The sequence below is a fragment of the Xenopus laevis genome, chromosome 3L (genome assembly GCF_017654675.1).
Source record: "Xenopus laevis strain J_2021 chromosome 3L, Xenopus_laevis_v10.1, whole genome shotgun sequence".
Taxonomy (NCBI): Eukaryota; Metazoa; Chordata; class Amphibia; order Anura; family Pipidae; genus Xenopus; species Xenopus laevis.
In genome coordinates, this window is record NC_054375.1 from 140,386,852 (window position 1) to 140,400,357 (window position 13,506).

The 13,506-nt window shown below is 40.1% G+C and overlaps 1 protein-coding gene across 3 annotated transcripts in view; it reads left to right on the forward strand.

Moving 5' to 3' along the window:
* Window positions 1-13,506, forward strand: part of fgfr1.L (fibroblast growth factor receptor 1 L homeolog) — a 50,013-nt gene that overhangs the window by 18,936 nt on the left and 17,571 nt on the right. For 2 of the 3 annotated variants that reach the window (XM_018250858.2, NM_001090864.1), the window contains 3 exon segments: window positions 5,840-6,103; window positions 9,396-9,482; window positions 12,389-12,555. In XM_018250858.2, the coding sequence (XP_018106347.1) occupies window positions 5,840-6,103; window positions 9,396-9,482; window positions 12,389-12,555 (518 nt within the window). 3 annotated transcript variants of the gene reach the window in all.

Genomic DNA, 13,506 nt, shown 5'->3' on the forward strand with positions numbered 1-13,506 from the left:
CATAATGTTGCTTGTGTGTATCCATTTATCTCTACCTTTGTGTACACCTCTTAGTTACAGTTCGTACAGTGTGAAGCAAGATTAGGCAAGATTGGTGCTACTGCTGTGCTGTTGCTCAACCACAACTCTCGGTAAGGAGCATCGAAAAGGGATTAAGGGACATACCGTATGTTGATTAAGAACTAAAAAAACATGGTGGTCAATACACCATATGACTCAAATCGTGTGCCATGGTCTCTCATTCACATCTAATGAGTTGCCTTAAAACGCCTGTGGCAAGTTTTGTGCAGTTAATGAGGCAACTGGTGTTCCTTTTCATGACAATCAAGTTCATGGGAGTTGTTTTAGAAGCCCACATAGGCAACCTTTGGTGCTACTGCTTTTGAAAGACCACAGCCCTCCATAAACTGCGCCTAAGATATTAAGGGATATACACTATATGGTGTATTGACGCCATTGACCACATTTTGTTCTTAATCAACATGACACACTATTTGTTCCATGGTTTCTCTGTCAAGTCTAAGTGAATTGCATCAGGAACACCTGTATGGTAGTTTTTCAGTGATGGGGAACCTTTGGTGCTACTACTGTACCTAGACTGCAACCCTCCATGAGAAGTTCCTAAGGCATTATGGAACATATTTGAAGTATTGACGCTCTCGCTTTTTTCTTGGTTAATCTGTAATCAGTACATGGAAGCCTGTGTGCCATTGTCTCTCGTTCCCAAGTCTATGGACGTGCATCAAAATTTCCCCATGGGCATTTCCCAGTGATCATTATTGATAACATAATATCTGTTGTTTCCGTTGACTTCAGTGGGATACAGTAGCAAGTCACTTGTGGTGTTTTGACCCTATGGTTGGCCCCAGGAAAAAAAAAACAGTAGTCAAAACCCCATGTTCAGGCAGGATGGTTACACATTGCACGTTGATTTTTAAAATAAATGCCTCTGTTTTGATTTCAAAAGCCAGGGGGCAGGAAAGAAATGAAATTTCTCCCGGTGTCTGTCGTCTTGCCACCTGAGCATCATCATTCAGTCCCGTCGCCGCAAGCACAAATTTGAGCATTTAAGTTAATTTAACTGGCAACTCTCCCCGTCACAAAGCAAATTCAGAGCGATGCAATGGTTGGTAGGAAGGTTGGTAGGAAGGCTGTTCCTGTTTGGTAATTATCATTGGCTTCATTTGTTGCAATGAGAAGAATAAAGATAAAATGCTCAGATGCTCTAGTAAAGTTCTGTATTCCAATCTTCTTAAGGAACAGACTTGTTAGAGTTCATATTAGGCCATATTTGTATATATGCAACGCTGATGTTTAGGTGACCCTCCAAAAGACCATAGAGAGCCGTAACTTCAGTAACCCTCCTAAGAAATTGTTCCTCAGCCTTTATTGTATATTGAGGTTCAATATTTGTTGGACCTCCAAAAGACCAAAGACAGGTCCAACATTCAAAGAGAACAGCAACAGGCGCAACCGCCTAAGACAGTTCTTCAGATTTTTTGTGCTTGGCTTTGAACTAGGTTATTTTTCTTTTTGAGCTATATATAAAATATCTAGGACAGAAAAGAATTGTTCACCCCAAATCTAACTGACTCTCAGGCCAAGCCCGGTGCTGCTTTGGGCTTCACATTAGAAAAAAACTACTCTAAGATCTTTCATAGTCTGTATAGAGAGAATTGTGCATTCCCAGTGTACTCCGCACTATTCAGAAGGAACACATTATTAAAGTGCAGGGTCTCTTTAAAACCAATGTCGCCGTTCATTTTCATGGTACATGTTGGAACATTTATAACATTCTTGGAAGGAATGTTGTGAAAGGTGCCTGTTAAATAGGCTTATAGAGGGAGACACAGAAATAAGTACAGCTTGTAAGAGCCTGGTTTAACATAGTGTCTAAATTACAATGTGTGTTAAAGTACTGGGGACACACCACCACAGGTATATGGAAATACTACTACTACATTATTGTGGGTCAACTTAACGTTTGCTGTGAATGTCCTTATAATAACAGACCTATGTTTAATGATGTCATCATTTATCATAGGTGCTTAGTGATGTCATTTAAATGACATATCACTTATATGAGTTATATATTATGCTTAACTCAATTTGGAGTACCATGCCTGAGGTTATGGAATGATATGTTGACCTATTCTATGTTAATTTATTATGCACTAGGGAATATAGTACTGCCCATGTCACATGACTCACTAAAGCTTGCCTATTATAAGAAATAATGTAGACCTTCAATCAAAAATAAGGATATTGGGAGCTCCACAAACTCTCTAAAAGCACTTTATGCCCTTTAAAATAAGTTTTCAGATTGTGACGGAGTTAACAATAAGTTGATGCCCTGTCTGCCTTCGTGCCACCAGCTTTAGAGGAAGAAACGCCAGTGTCATTTTGTCAATTCCTGCCATGTTCCTGCTGTAATAAATGGCAGCCTCGTGTCGTGGTAACTTTAAGGATTTTGCAATTACAAATTTATTGCTCCGTTTATCTTCTCTATTGCACTTTGCCTTGTCACGGAACACTCTGTGCTATTTTGTGGATTGCTGGGCTGCCTCCTGATACAAAGTTACAAAAGTTGTTCAAAGGACTGTTTTTTCTTAGAACCGGAATCATCCTGAAGATGGTGGTACATTTATCTATAGAAACCCCTCCCCGCTGGACTCATACATATGGGTTATTAGGGCAACCTTAAAATAAAGGATATTGTACATTGCAGGATGATGGGAGTAGTAGTTTAGCAACTTCAAATGAAGATTCCTGCATTAGAGGATAGCAGGTTAATATATAAACATTTAATCTGTTTTCTTCCCCAGTCTGAACAAGTTTATGCCTATATATGTTTGGTGCATTGGGGCAGATTGGATGCTAGACCTTATTACAAGGAAGTTTAATGCCTGTGTCTTACAGGGACCTGAATAGATTCCATAATCTCACTTAGTCCTTGTTTTTGGTGGCAAAGTCAAGACGTCTTTATGTTCCGGTTGTGAGTGGGCTTGTCTGTGTGATGTTAGGCCTGTCTGTTGGCACAGTTAGACTGGGAGTCGTACGGGGACTAAACAAACTTTATACAGTTCTACTGTGGGTGTGCTAAGAAAATAATGAGGAGTAATGCGAGCAGCTTGTTTTTAAAGGGAGCCCTATGTTTTTGTTCTAATCTCTTGGTTACCTTTGATTTCACTTGGAAGCCTTGAGCTGCTATCTTCCTTTTTTATTCATCTGCCAATTTCTGTCACATTCTACTTCTCCTTTGATGGATTTTTGTTTATTGGGCTTATCGTTAAGGCTATGCTACATTTCTAAATGTACCGTCTTGTCTTGCAGCACCAATATAAACAGTAGGCTGCCTATACATTCCTATGGCTAGTCTAAGGGGCACATTTTTTCTTTTTCATGTCGCTGGAACACAAGGGGCAAGCAAAGGCAGACGGGTGATGGGGGGGCTATTTGCATTAACCAGATGCACAGCAAATTTGCCGGGGGGGTCCCCTTGACCCTATGTTCCCTGACACTAGTTGGTATCACCAAAGAACACTGACTCTCATGTGAAAAACAAAAGTGGCGTCCAGTAGAGGATGATTTTTTGATTGTTGTAATTCTCCCCAAAGTTTCAGAAACTGTAGATTGGGTTTTAATGGGCCCTTATCCAATTATGTATCCTTTACAGTGCCTCACAACTTCAGAACTACTGTATTGACGGTCTCAAAACCACTCCTTCGATTTCCTACATACATTGCACCCAGTAGATTCACCTGCAAGTACCATATTGGTGGTGGGCAAAGCTCCCTTGGCCTGGCTCTACCCGTGACCCTAGATTTAGCGGGGCTAAAGAATTCTTACTTCTGGTATTGAATTTTAGATCGGAATACATTTAATTCAGGGTTTGGACAAATCAAAGCATTTTTTAAAGGATTTGGATTCTGCCGAACCAAAGTACTTGGCAGAACCGAATCCAAACCCTTAAAATCATGTGACTATGGGAACTGTTGATTTGGTGAAAACTTTGGTATTTGACCAAATCCTAAACAGTTTGTTCTATTTATACCTAATTTTAGACAATACATACTTAGTCTAGGTACAGGTATGGTATCTGTTATTCGGAGTGTTTATGGAACTTTATGTAATTTGGAACATCGTTCTTTAAGATTACGGAAACACTATAGAGAAAAGAGAATCAGAAAAATAAGAATTGGTTTTTTTTTTTCGATAGAATGCTTTAGAAAATCTAAAGCTTTAGCTACCTGGGTTTCCATCTAGAATGTCTGCGCATATTGTCACCATTTTGCCTCTAAAGAGGTGCAACTGCCACATCCGTCTTATTAGTTAATAAAAGCTGCATTTCAGAAGAGCTTTGTTTCTTCTGTCAATCAAGTGTGCAGAGATGTGTTTATTAGAGCATAAAAAAAACGAATGCTCACATGTACAGAAATGTAGATGTATCATGCAAATATATGTGAAGGTATCCGCTTAATTAATCTGTATTGCTCAGAAGCTTGTTTGGCCCAGTTTTCCTTTGTGTTTCTTTTATGGCACTATTCTCCCATATTTAATACAAATAGAATGCAGAAAAGCAGTGTTCTTTGCATGCTAGTGAGCAGCCTCCATAAGGAGGATATATTTTAATTTTAAAGGGATTTAGCCTGCCCAGTAATGTATTTTGGGGAATTTATTGATAGGAGGTTGGTTTATTGCAGTAGTGAAATAAGTTTGTCATTAACTATTATCTTTTATTTCTAAAGTTTGGTCATGATGCAAAAGACCAAATTAAATGATCTTAATACATGGCTACATATATATACAGTCTAACTGACCAACAAATAGATCTAGGTAAGGCTGTACTGCATTGTGGCATATACAGTATTGGTGTTTTCATATTAATGATAAGCACACCATAGGAAAGTGGCTCCCAAACTGTGGGACTACGCCCCACCCTTTGGGGAGAGCCCAGGAGAGTCCAAGACTGACTATATTGTATGTTCTACTTACTACTGGAAGCAAAATGTGAAGGGTGATTATGGTTAGATTTGAGTGAACACTATTATTATTTTTGCTCTATATTGATGGAATTTGGGCTGAAAGAGTACATTTTTGATATCTGTGACATTATATACCCATGGCCTAGCAAAATGTTGGATCTCGGAGTAATGCTTGAACTGAAAAAGTCATGCCTTTTCTCATTCATTTGAGGAAAAAGAAGCTTGGTTGCTAGGCAAGTCAGTTGCAGTGGGGGTATTCTGGTTTATGGGGGACTGCCCCCCGCCATTGCTTGTGCTTCCGTGCCACTAATTCTCTCTGCTCTGGCTACCAGTCTAGACAGTCCAACTTGTTCTTCATCCATCAAACGCCTGCTGCCTACACAAGTTTTAGATGGATTTCTTCCCAAATGAAAATTTTCCTTGAATTTTAGGCAACATTTCCAGCTGGAACATTCCTTCTATACTGTATATACATATATAGGCCTGTACATAGGTATAGTAGCTGTTTATATTTCTTGTTTTGTTCTGGACACTAATACAACAGCTACAAGTAATGATGGAGTTTTAATATAACTTATGAAAAACAATATGGCTGCCTCCACTAAAAATAAAGAGGCACACAAGGAAAATGTCTGTAAATTATAACCTCATACTAAAGACAAACCCTACTTAGAAATAAGGTCCCTTTTATATATTTAGTTGTTACCCTTGACTTTTTTTTACTAGGATACACTCTGATTTTCAGGGTCTATCTATCTGAAATTACCAGTATACTCAAATACAAACCTTGGCTATCTCAAAGTTGCCCCTATATGAACTTTTTTTTTTAATTTGGGTTTTTTTCCAACCCTCAGTCGCCCCTAAAACCAAAACGGAAGTGGAGCCATATTCAGCTCGGCCAGGAGACACAGTAACTTTGCAGTGCAGGCTTCGAGAAGATGTTCAGAGCATCAGCTGGGTGAAAAATGGAGTTCAGCTTTTGGAGACTAACCGCACGCGCATAACAGGGGAGGAGATCCAAATTTCCAACGCAGGGCCGGAGGACAATGGGCTGTATGCCTGTGTTACTATCGGGCCTTCTGGAACATATACAGTATTATTCTCCATTAATGTATCAGGTTTGTAGCTTGTGTGTTGTGTCATAAGTCAACCCCCGTCCCTCTTTCAGTATTGTGGCATGTGTATAGCTGTCCACCCTGTCTGCCCTTTAATTTATGTCTTGCTGTCTTGTCCCTTTCCTGTTGTGTTGTCTTGGTAGTTGTACGTTACTGCCTGCACGTTCTATAACAAGTCTATACTGAATGTCAAACCAATGAAATAGAATGGCATGTTCCTTTAATGGTCTGGATGTAGGGTTGCCACCTGGCCGGTAAAAACGATGGTTGATCCCAATGTTATTAATAGGGAAAAAAAGATAAATATATAGGAAGGCCGGTATTTTTTTCTAGAAAAGGTGGCAACCCTATCTGCATGGTTATATATAGGTAATATCAAAGTAGGGAATGATATTCCTGGAATGGGATGTAGAGAACATTCACTACCTTGGGTTAGATACCTTAATCTTTTGAGGCTTCAAGCTCTGTCTTGTATCTGACAGTAGTCCGTAGATATCCTGGGTGCTCTATCATTCTATAATACTCTATGGCAGGGGTCCCCAATCTTTTTTACCCGTGGGCCACACTCAAATGTAAAAACTGTTGGGGAGCCACACAAGCAAGACAAAATTCCTTGGGGATGCCAAATAAGGGCTGTCATTGGCTATCTGGAAGCCCCATGTGGACTTCTAGTGTACAGGCCCCCAAAACATTAATTTAAGACAGGAATTTCAAATTGGGCACTTATTATGAGGCCACTGGGAGCAACATCAATGGGAGTGGAGAGCAACATGTTGATCATGAGCCAGTGGTTGGGGATCACTGCTCTGTGGTGTCTGTTTCCCTGTTCTATTGATAAATATATCACCAAACCCTGACCACTTCCCTTTGTCCCTTAGAAAAATCAGGTTGTTGACACTGGTACTACACTGAAGGCAGATAGGGAGATTAGTCACCCAGGGACAAATCTTCTCTACTGCGGGTGACTAATCTCCCCGAATAGCCTTCCCGCCGGCAAGAATACGAATCACAGGCAGGATGGCATACAAATTGCTTTTTTGTTGTTGTTGTTTTGTAGCTTCTGCATTAGATCAAAGAATGACTTCCAGACTGCTAAATATGGAAGCCTTTACCAGCCAGGAGTTAAGGTGTGACATGACCGAGCCCTCCCTTTATTGCTTCTTCTGTTTGTATATCTCACCTCCCAAAACAGCCTGCCTGATGAAATTAAGGGCAGTTTAGTGTGTGTGACAGACTTGAACTTGGGGTGTTAAGTGGATTTCATGTGTAACTAACCCCCGCCAAACCATTTGGTTAGCAACCTTTGAAATTAATTAAATCTGTTTAAAGTGGACAAATGGTAGAGTGCATTCAGAGTTTGTGTGTGGTCATAGCTGTCACCGAGTGCCCCACAGCTTGCAGTCTGCGCACTGTCCCTATCAGACAAAATGATCAAAATCCTGCAGAGGTAGGACATTTTTTGTATGTAAATTATGCAAAGCATGGCATCGAGTATTCAGGAGAGACTTTTCCTTTAAGACTTTTTTTTGTGTGTTTAAATTAGGCATAGCATGGTATATAATCCGTAATGCTTTAACTGTTTGATTCTGTGGGGAATACTTGCTGTACTGGGCTAATCTCATTTTATCTTCAATTATTTCTGCCAGTGGGCGTCCATTTTTCTTGCCAACTAATCTTTAGAAATTGTCATTTATGCCGGTGTCTTGAATTGCATTAGGGTTCTGAAATTGTGTCTGCATCACTGTAGAGCATTATTGGTTATAGGATTCTGGAAAGCATGATGCAGTCTTTCTGGGAATTGTGGGCTTTTAAGCAATTTTTGTTTGTGGCGCACAAAATCTAAACTGACATCATTATTATAAGTGAAGTTCTAAACGGCCAATTTTAATTGTGCAGTAAATTATGAATTTGATGGTAAACAGATTTATAATATTTTGTTGCCGAATAACGAAGAATAGCCCAAGGGCCTAATAAGTGTAGGTGATGTCTGTGTTACAAAGCACATAAGCAGCTTTGCCTCCATACTCAGTGGACAGAGGACTCACCAGGGAAGTTAGCACTGCTTGAATGCTTTAGGGTTGATGGAAACCTGAGTAAATGTCTATAGCAGCTATCTATTAGAAGGTCCTGTATGTGGAGGTTGGATGAGTTTACTGGGAATTTGAATTCAGAAAATCTAGATCATTCCAAATCGTGGATCCCTCATGTAAATGTTTTTTCCTTCTGCTGTGGTTCTCGTTGCTCTGATGTTGTGAAATAAAGCACACTGAAATTACCGTGGATCTCCAGAGTTCGTTGATTTGGAAGTGTTGTGGCTTGATGGGGCCACTACTCTGTTGAGGACACCCTGAAACGTATGGAGTGAGGGACCACAAAAATTTTTTTGACTCGTTGCTCTGAGCCTTACACTTGATCTGAGCAACATTGGTGTGCATATGCTGTTTGTGTTTATCAAAGCTTGGGCTTACTATGTTGTGCTCCTCAAAGCTGGAGATTTCTACCATTTACAGTGGAAGTGAAAACAGTTTGACTCCCACTGTGAGGTATTGTGGTTGAGGTTCAGTCTGTGGAGATGTGGTCACATCCATTGGACCAATGCCCCAAGCTCCATGTTTTTCTGGTATACAGAGGAATCCACATATAGGTGCCTGATGCAATGTGTCTACATGTAATTCATTGTGAGCAGGGTGCTGAAACAGAGGTCCAAGGAGGGATAGGTTAGTTTTAAGGTATAGTAGACTCCCAACTTTCAGACCAAGAAGTTCTTATAAGGACCATCATCTCCAGAAACCAATTAATCTACCAGTAAATTGGGAGGAAACCAGAGCAAACTCGAAAGAACAGTGCCCTCAAACCCAAGATGCTAGTATGTGCCCCAAGAATGCTATAGACTGTGACAATGTGGACATGAAGGATTCTTTAACAGTTCAGTGCGCTCGTAAAACAGGGACTGGAAATAGGGAGCACGTATTCCCACCAAAATCTCATAATTGTCTCGCTGACATGAGGTAGCCATTCTGCTGGCAGCTCTGGGATGGGCTGCTAATTTGAACCATCTTTATTCACATGCAGTTAACTATTGCAGTGATTTACTTTCGAGATTATTTTTGCCAGTCAAAAGCAACTGCGATGGTGAACTCCACTGTACAGTATGTTCAAATAGTTGAACCAGCATCTAAATATGGTTCACTTTAATGTGTATAATGTTCTTGTGACATACATGCACACACAGCCCATCAGGTTCTAGGTATAGTTATTTATATGTATTTATACCTTTCTAATTGCCTTTCCACAGATGCGCAGCCTTCGGCCGAGGACGACGATGATGATGATGACAATTCATCCTCTGAGGAGAAAGCTTCGGAGAACTCCAAACCGAACCGTAAGTACAATAGCCTCCTTTCCCCTTCTTTGGGACCAAGATGTCCCGTTGCCCCCTCTGCAGATCTTTACATCACAAAGAGTTGGGCTTTAGAACATTGGCTTCTTAACAAGATTGTAGACTGGGAGAGTAAAGTTCTTAGGCTTAAGGATTTACTTGGTGAAAAATATCCAAAGCTAGAAAGAATTAAGTTACATGAGAGTTAAACTATTCTCTTCAAGAAGAATTTTCAATTTTTATTTCTGCTAAAATTGGATCTTGCTGGTATCCTCAGTGAAGGAAATAACATATCATTGTTCAGTTCTCTTAAATATTACGAATTGTTTACCATTTTTGTCTTTTTTTTTTTATTATGCTGTAAATTCACAATAAGAAGTTATATGGTTTTGGCAGAAACACAAGCATGAATATGAAAATGTACAATTTATGACAGGAGAATATGAGATTGCTGTGAATCTATTGCCTGGAAAAGTTTTGATGAGAAATATTTAATTAATCTGAAACTGTGACAAATCCCCCGAATTGACTTAAAGAATATTAAAAATGTATTGGGCCATATATTTTCCTGAATCGTTTCAGATTGACAGGAGGGGATGTGTCTATCATGGCGCCCCCATCATGGCATGGCATCATTAAAGGACAAGTAAACCAAAAATGGAAAACTAGTGTTTACTTTGACATGATTTCTTTCTAACCTATAGGTGTTAAACAGGGTGTTTATCAACTCCGCTGTGTTCAACCATCTTTTATGTTTTATCTAAACAAAGCCCCTCTTTCTTGTTCAGTGCAACAATGCTTTCCCACTGGAATAGCCCAAAATTTCCTCGAGGCAAATTTGGGCGCCATTGGGAAAATGAAGCAACGTAAATGTTTTCCCCAGCACTGGGCTGACTGCTGAATAGCCAAATGACTACTTATGACTGCGGCCATAAATTGATTGTTCTATTCTATTGTGGTCTGATGGAATGTCCCTATGTTTTTGTGGTCAGTGATTCATCTAGTCTTCATATTCCCAAAGACAGGCTTTCTTTCCTTACTGAGTTCTGTTCTATTCTTTCTGTGGTTACTGTTCCCAAAGGTGAACTGGCCCCCTAGGGTGCTCCATAGAACCTGCTAGTCAGGGCCTGCTCTCACAACAATTGGATTGAGATACTGCTAAATCTATATGAGCTTATGTTGGGAATAAAAAGGGGCCGATGGGAAGGTTCCCTGAATGGGTAGAGTCTCTTGTACTGAATCTGCTGAATGGGCTTAATTACAGATGAAGCAGACTCTGTGGCTGCATAAGGGCCCAAGAAGTATAGGGGGCCCATGAGGCCCTAATTCATATACAGTTTCAATAATTATTGGTAAAACAGATCAACCTCAATAGACAGTTTGGAGGGCTGAAAAATTATTTGCTATGGGACCCAGTAAAATCTAGCTATGACACGGCTGTTCCATCTTAATGCTCAGGAGAGCCCATTGATATTGAAATACAGCTCATACCCTTGTGAGAAATGCCTTATTGCCCTCACTACTACGTTTTCTTTAAAACTCTGGCCTTGGCTCTGGCTATTACACTTTGAATGGTATTGGAATGGTATTGAGTGAGGCTGTGGAAGGGGAGACTTTTCCGGTGGCTTCTGTTGTTTAGGTTATACATTAACATATGCCCCAGAGTAAAGGCAGGGCAGGTACAGGAACCATACAATACAATGAAATCCCATCTCAATATATTTTACACTACGGAAATCATTCATTTCTTTAAAAAAAAAATTTAAAGGTGGCTGGGTGGTTTAAGACCCGCTAATACAAAAAAAAGTTTACCGCTTTCACCTTCACAAAAGACACAATTGTGTGCAGGGAACAATGTGACACTGGATAGTGTGTGATCTTGTTATGTTCCAGTTTCAATTGGCTGCCCAATTATCTGGGCTTAGTGATGAGTTCAGGCAAGAGCGTAGTTAGGGTTTTATCTCCAAAAGAAAGGCTCAGCACTCTGACTGGGTTCTCTTTAACCCTCTGAATACAGCACTTGTGTCTGGGGATACATGGGTTTTTTAATAGCAGCAGGTGAATTTGAGGACATAGAGAAATCTAGAATGAAACACAGTGGGATTACATGGCTACGTATCATGTAGCATAGCCTGAGGATACAGGAAAATCTAGAAAGTGGTGTAAACTGAGGACACGGGAAGATGGGGGGCTTACTTAGAATCCGATTACTTAGAATTTTCCTATCCATTGACTATGCATGCAACTAATCCGGATAGGAGTTTCACTAACCTAGGGTGATTTTTTTTTTTTTTTAGGTCCCACATAGACCTTTTTATTGATGTGCTACGTAACAACTTTAAAACATTTAACTTGGTAATCTGTATACTAGGAAATGTATTTTTACTGGGGTCCTGCTGCTTAGTGAATCCCATCATTATCAGTTTCCAAAATACAACTCCCAAAATGGCATCAACAGGTATTGGCTGAGGAGCAATCCCATGTAGAAACAGCTCTAGAATGCAGTCTTCGCCTGTAAGGGATTGTTCATTCTTAAATCAAGGAGATCCAAATTGTCATCAGCAGAACCCAAAAGCAAGAGAAAATCCCATGTAGTGTCAAGACCTAGGCACTGAATTCCTTCAGCGATAACCACTGATATGTTTAGCCTCCATGATAAATATACAGCCATATGATAAATATACAGCCATAAATAAAGGAAGTCTTCCCAAAGAGATGGGGAGAGGAAGGAAGTGGCTCAGCTAAACAGATTTTTATTTTAACATGTACAGAAATATACCATAAACTCATGATTTTATACCCCTAGTATCAATCACTATTTCGTAGAGAAATATCACTGTATAGTGCTCCTTTAACATGTCACCGGTGTATTTGCAGATCAGTGTACTGATTTTCACTTTCTTCTGCAGGTCCCTTTTGGTCACACCCAGAAAAGATGGAGAAGAAGCTTCATGCCGTGCCGGCAGCAAAAACGGTGAAATTTAGGTGTCCGGCAAATGGCACTCCATCGCCCGCACTTCGCTGGTTGAAGAATGGCAAGGAGTTCCGACCCGATCAGCGCATTGGTGGATATAAGGTATGATGCCATGTTCTGTCAGATGGGAAATTGTGCCGTTATTTGGCAGCCTATATAATATCGATATTTATTGTGTGTACAGAGCATTCTATATCCTTATATTGTATTTCCACATTTATACAGGTATTCTCCATAGATTTATAACCGAATCTTGATGACCACCAGGGGTGGTGCTGTTTCTGCAGTCATAAGAAAAGGCCCCAGCAAATATAAACAATATGGTGGCATACTGTTTATTCCAAAAACAGAATGTTCTGTGGAAATAATAAGCTGTGCCTTAAGGTGGCCATAGACTCAAAGATCCGCTCGTTTGGCGAATCTTTCCCCGATATGCCACTAAACTGCGTGGCTATATCGGGGGTAAAAATCCAACCTTCCCGATCGATATCGTGCCCAGATATCGATCGAGAAGACCCGCCGGGCAGATAAGCTGTCAAATCGGTCCAAACGACCGATATCGGCAGCTTTATCTGCCCGTGTATGGCCACCTTTAAGTATTTATGGAGATGAGCTATACCCTCTTATAAACTGAGTATATTTACCATTTAATAAGATGTTTCATTTGTTATAGTGAAAGGCTGCATTAAGTAAATGTTTTGCATTCCTGTATTTCACGTACCACTCACAATGTTATTGTAATCCAGAGGCAGCGCTGACATTTCCATATAAGTGAATGGACAAGATGCAGTGGATGCAAATTTCTTTTGTTAGAAAATGAAAGGCTTTCTTAAATAAGCTGAGATGGTTCTGCTTAGTAAAGTAGTGGATCAAAGATTCACCTAATTGTGCTGAGATAGAGGCAAGTGGTGGGGGCTGTACGGTTTTAGAAAAAGGACCACCCCGTGTCTAGAGTGTTTACATTATTTAAATTGCTCTCCTACAACACAATAGGAGAACAGAGGGAAAGAAGACAAGGAAGGTTGACAGAAGGATGAAAGTCCGCATTGTTGG